This window comes from Mastomys coucha, unplaced genomic scaffold (genome assembly GCF_008632895.1).
Source record: "Mastomys coucha isolate ucsf_1 unplaced genomic scaffold, UCSF_Mcou_1 pScaffold9, whole genome shotgun sequence".
Lineage (NCBI taxonomy): Eukaryota > Metazoa > Chordata > Mammalia > Rodentia > Muridae > Mastomys > Mastomys coucha.
This window is the reverse complement of record NW_022196915.1, coordinates 36,944,357-36,946,642: the sequence shown is the minus strand read 5'-3', so window position 1 is coordinate 36,946,642 and position 2,286 is coordinate 36,944,357. Positions and strand designations below refer to the sequence as shown.

General features: G+C 38.4%; 1 protein-coding gene across 1 annotated transcript; it reads right to left on the bottom strand.

Moving 5' to 3' along the window:
* Positions 1 to 755: 755 nt before the first annotated feature.
* LOC116084546 (olfactory receptor 11H6-like) lies at positions 756 to 1,694 on the bottom strand. The gene has a single exon (XM_031361620.1). The coding sequence runs from the start codon at positions 1,692 to 1,694 to the stop codon at positions 756 to 758; it is 939 nt and encodes a 312-aa protein (XP_031217480.1).
* Positions 1,695 to 2,286: the final 592 nt, after the last annotated feature.

The window sequence follows — 2,286 nt, the reverse complement described above, 5'->3', positions numbered from 1 at the left end:
TTGATTGTTTACTATGCTGTGCCAAAACTTTTTAGTTTCATAAAGTTCTGCTTGTAAGTTGCCCTTTCCTACACCTATATCATGGAAGGCATTGTTTATATGTCCTTTTCTTCTTGTATAATAGAAGTTTCAGCACTTCAGGTTTCAGGTTTTAGGTCTCTGATCTATTTGGAGTAAATTTTTGTGCAGATTGATAGATACAGCTCTGATCATTGGGTCTGGGTTAACAGAGAGAGTAGTCTGCAAGCAGTCTGCCTCATCTTCTGGTTTTTTATTTATTTTTATTTAAATTTACTTTAGTGACATGTGTGTGCTGTGTTTTTTTCTGAAATTACAGCAACTAATGCAGTATACTTTCCATTCTCAAGGAAAAATTTCAATTTGTAAGGATGAAAAAGCATGAAGAAACAGATTCTGGGCAGTTAACTATAATACAAGGAATAAAGAAAGATGCTACAAAAAACATGCTATAGAAGATACAATGAAGTCTGCCAGGGAGAGCATTTACACTGATGGCATGGTACTTATAATTTTGAACTGTCTTTCTGTGAAAAGTTCCTATTTACCTGCCAGTCTCTCAGTTAATTAATGACCTGTGGCTTAAGGCTTCTGACATTGCCATGTAAAGTTATGGTCTACAAATATATTGGACCACATTAATTGTTGTTCTGGAAAGTACGAAGCTAGTGATGACTTTCTTGAACATGTCTGGGACTCCAAACTCGTTTTAAATCATTCACTATATCTAAGACCTCCTAAGAACCTCTTATAACTTTTTTCAAGGCATCTTTCATTTCTTTATTTCTGAGGCTGTAGATCATGGGGTTGAAGAAAGGAGTCAAAACTGAGTAGAACAAAGTTGTGAACTTCTGCATGCCCTTTGCTTGTCCTGATCCTGGGCTTACATATGTTATCATAACTGAACCATAAAATAGAAATACAACAGCCAGGTGTGATGAACAGGTGGAGAATGCCTTCTTTGACCCAGCAGAAGAGGGCATCCGCATCACAGCCTTCAGCACTAAGGTATATGAACCAATGATATAAAAAAATGTGCCAAAGATGAGGAGGGAACTCATCGTGCCACAAATGAGAACAGTGCCTGGGATTGGGACACAGACTGAAACCAGGGCCAGCAAGGGACCGAGGTCACAAAGAAAGTCATCTATCACATTTGGTCCACAAAATGGCAGCTGAGTAATGAGTATTACTGGGATAAGAAACCAGAGGAATCCATAGACCCAGCAAAATATGACAAGGTTTCCACAGAACCTAGTGGTCATGACAGTGGGGTAGTGCAGTGGGCGGCAGATTGCCAGGAATCTGTCATAGGCCATGATGGAGAGAAATAGACATTCAGTTGTGCCCAGAGAGAAGAAGAAGTACAACTGGAGTAGGCATCGAGTGAAGGAGATGGTTTTGGTAGTGGATAGGAAGTTGACCAGCATGTTTGGCACATCAGAGTTGACGTAGCATATCTCTAGGAAGGAGAAGTTGGCCAGCAGAATGTACATGGGTGTATGTAGCCGATGATCCCAGTGCACTGCATACACAATTGCCATATTTCCAAGCAAAGTCAAAATGTAAATCATAAAGAAAATGGAGAAAAGGAAGATCTGTATTTCTCTGCGGCAAGGGAAGCCTAAGAGGATGAAGTGACTCACAGTATGGGAGGCATTTCTGGCTGAGGTCATTGTCTTCTATTCTGTGAAGATTATAGATCCAGAAATTATGATTTTCTGACTCCTCTTCAAGATAATACAAATACATTCCAGGCTATACATTGTGAAACCAGAAAAGTGTTTCCTATTTGTCATTTGATTGAACACTCCAATAGCATTGTTGCTGAGAAAACCTATATATTTATATTCGCAATTAGAAACCATTGATCAGTCAACATAATGGTAATCGACGGTCTTGTAAAACCTTTTTAACATTTTTCTTGGAACTAAAATAAATGTGAAAATGGACATATTTCTTCTCTCATTTCTTAGTGTGTATTCAGAGAAATGTCTGGCAAAGGTAAATTGGTACTTCAAATTCATACTTAATTCACTTATAAAGATAAGCATTGAAGCAATCTTATAATTTAAACAATACAGAAGAGAGAAAATGAGGTTTTAAGATTCTATATATGCTACTACTTCCTCCAGAGTCTAGCCTAGTGATCCACATGACCTATCCATCCATGCCTTCTTCCAAACCTACCAGATATAGCCCAGATCCTACCTAAGCCTAGTTGGTCACTCCATTTTATGCATTACTCTTTCTCTTGGTTTCAGCCAG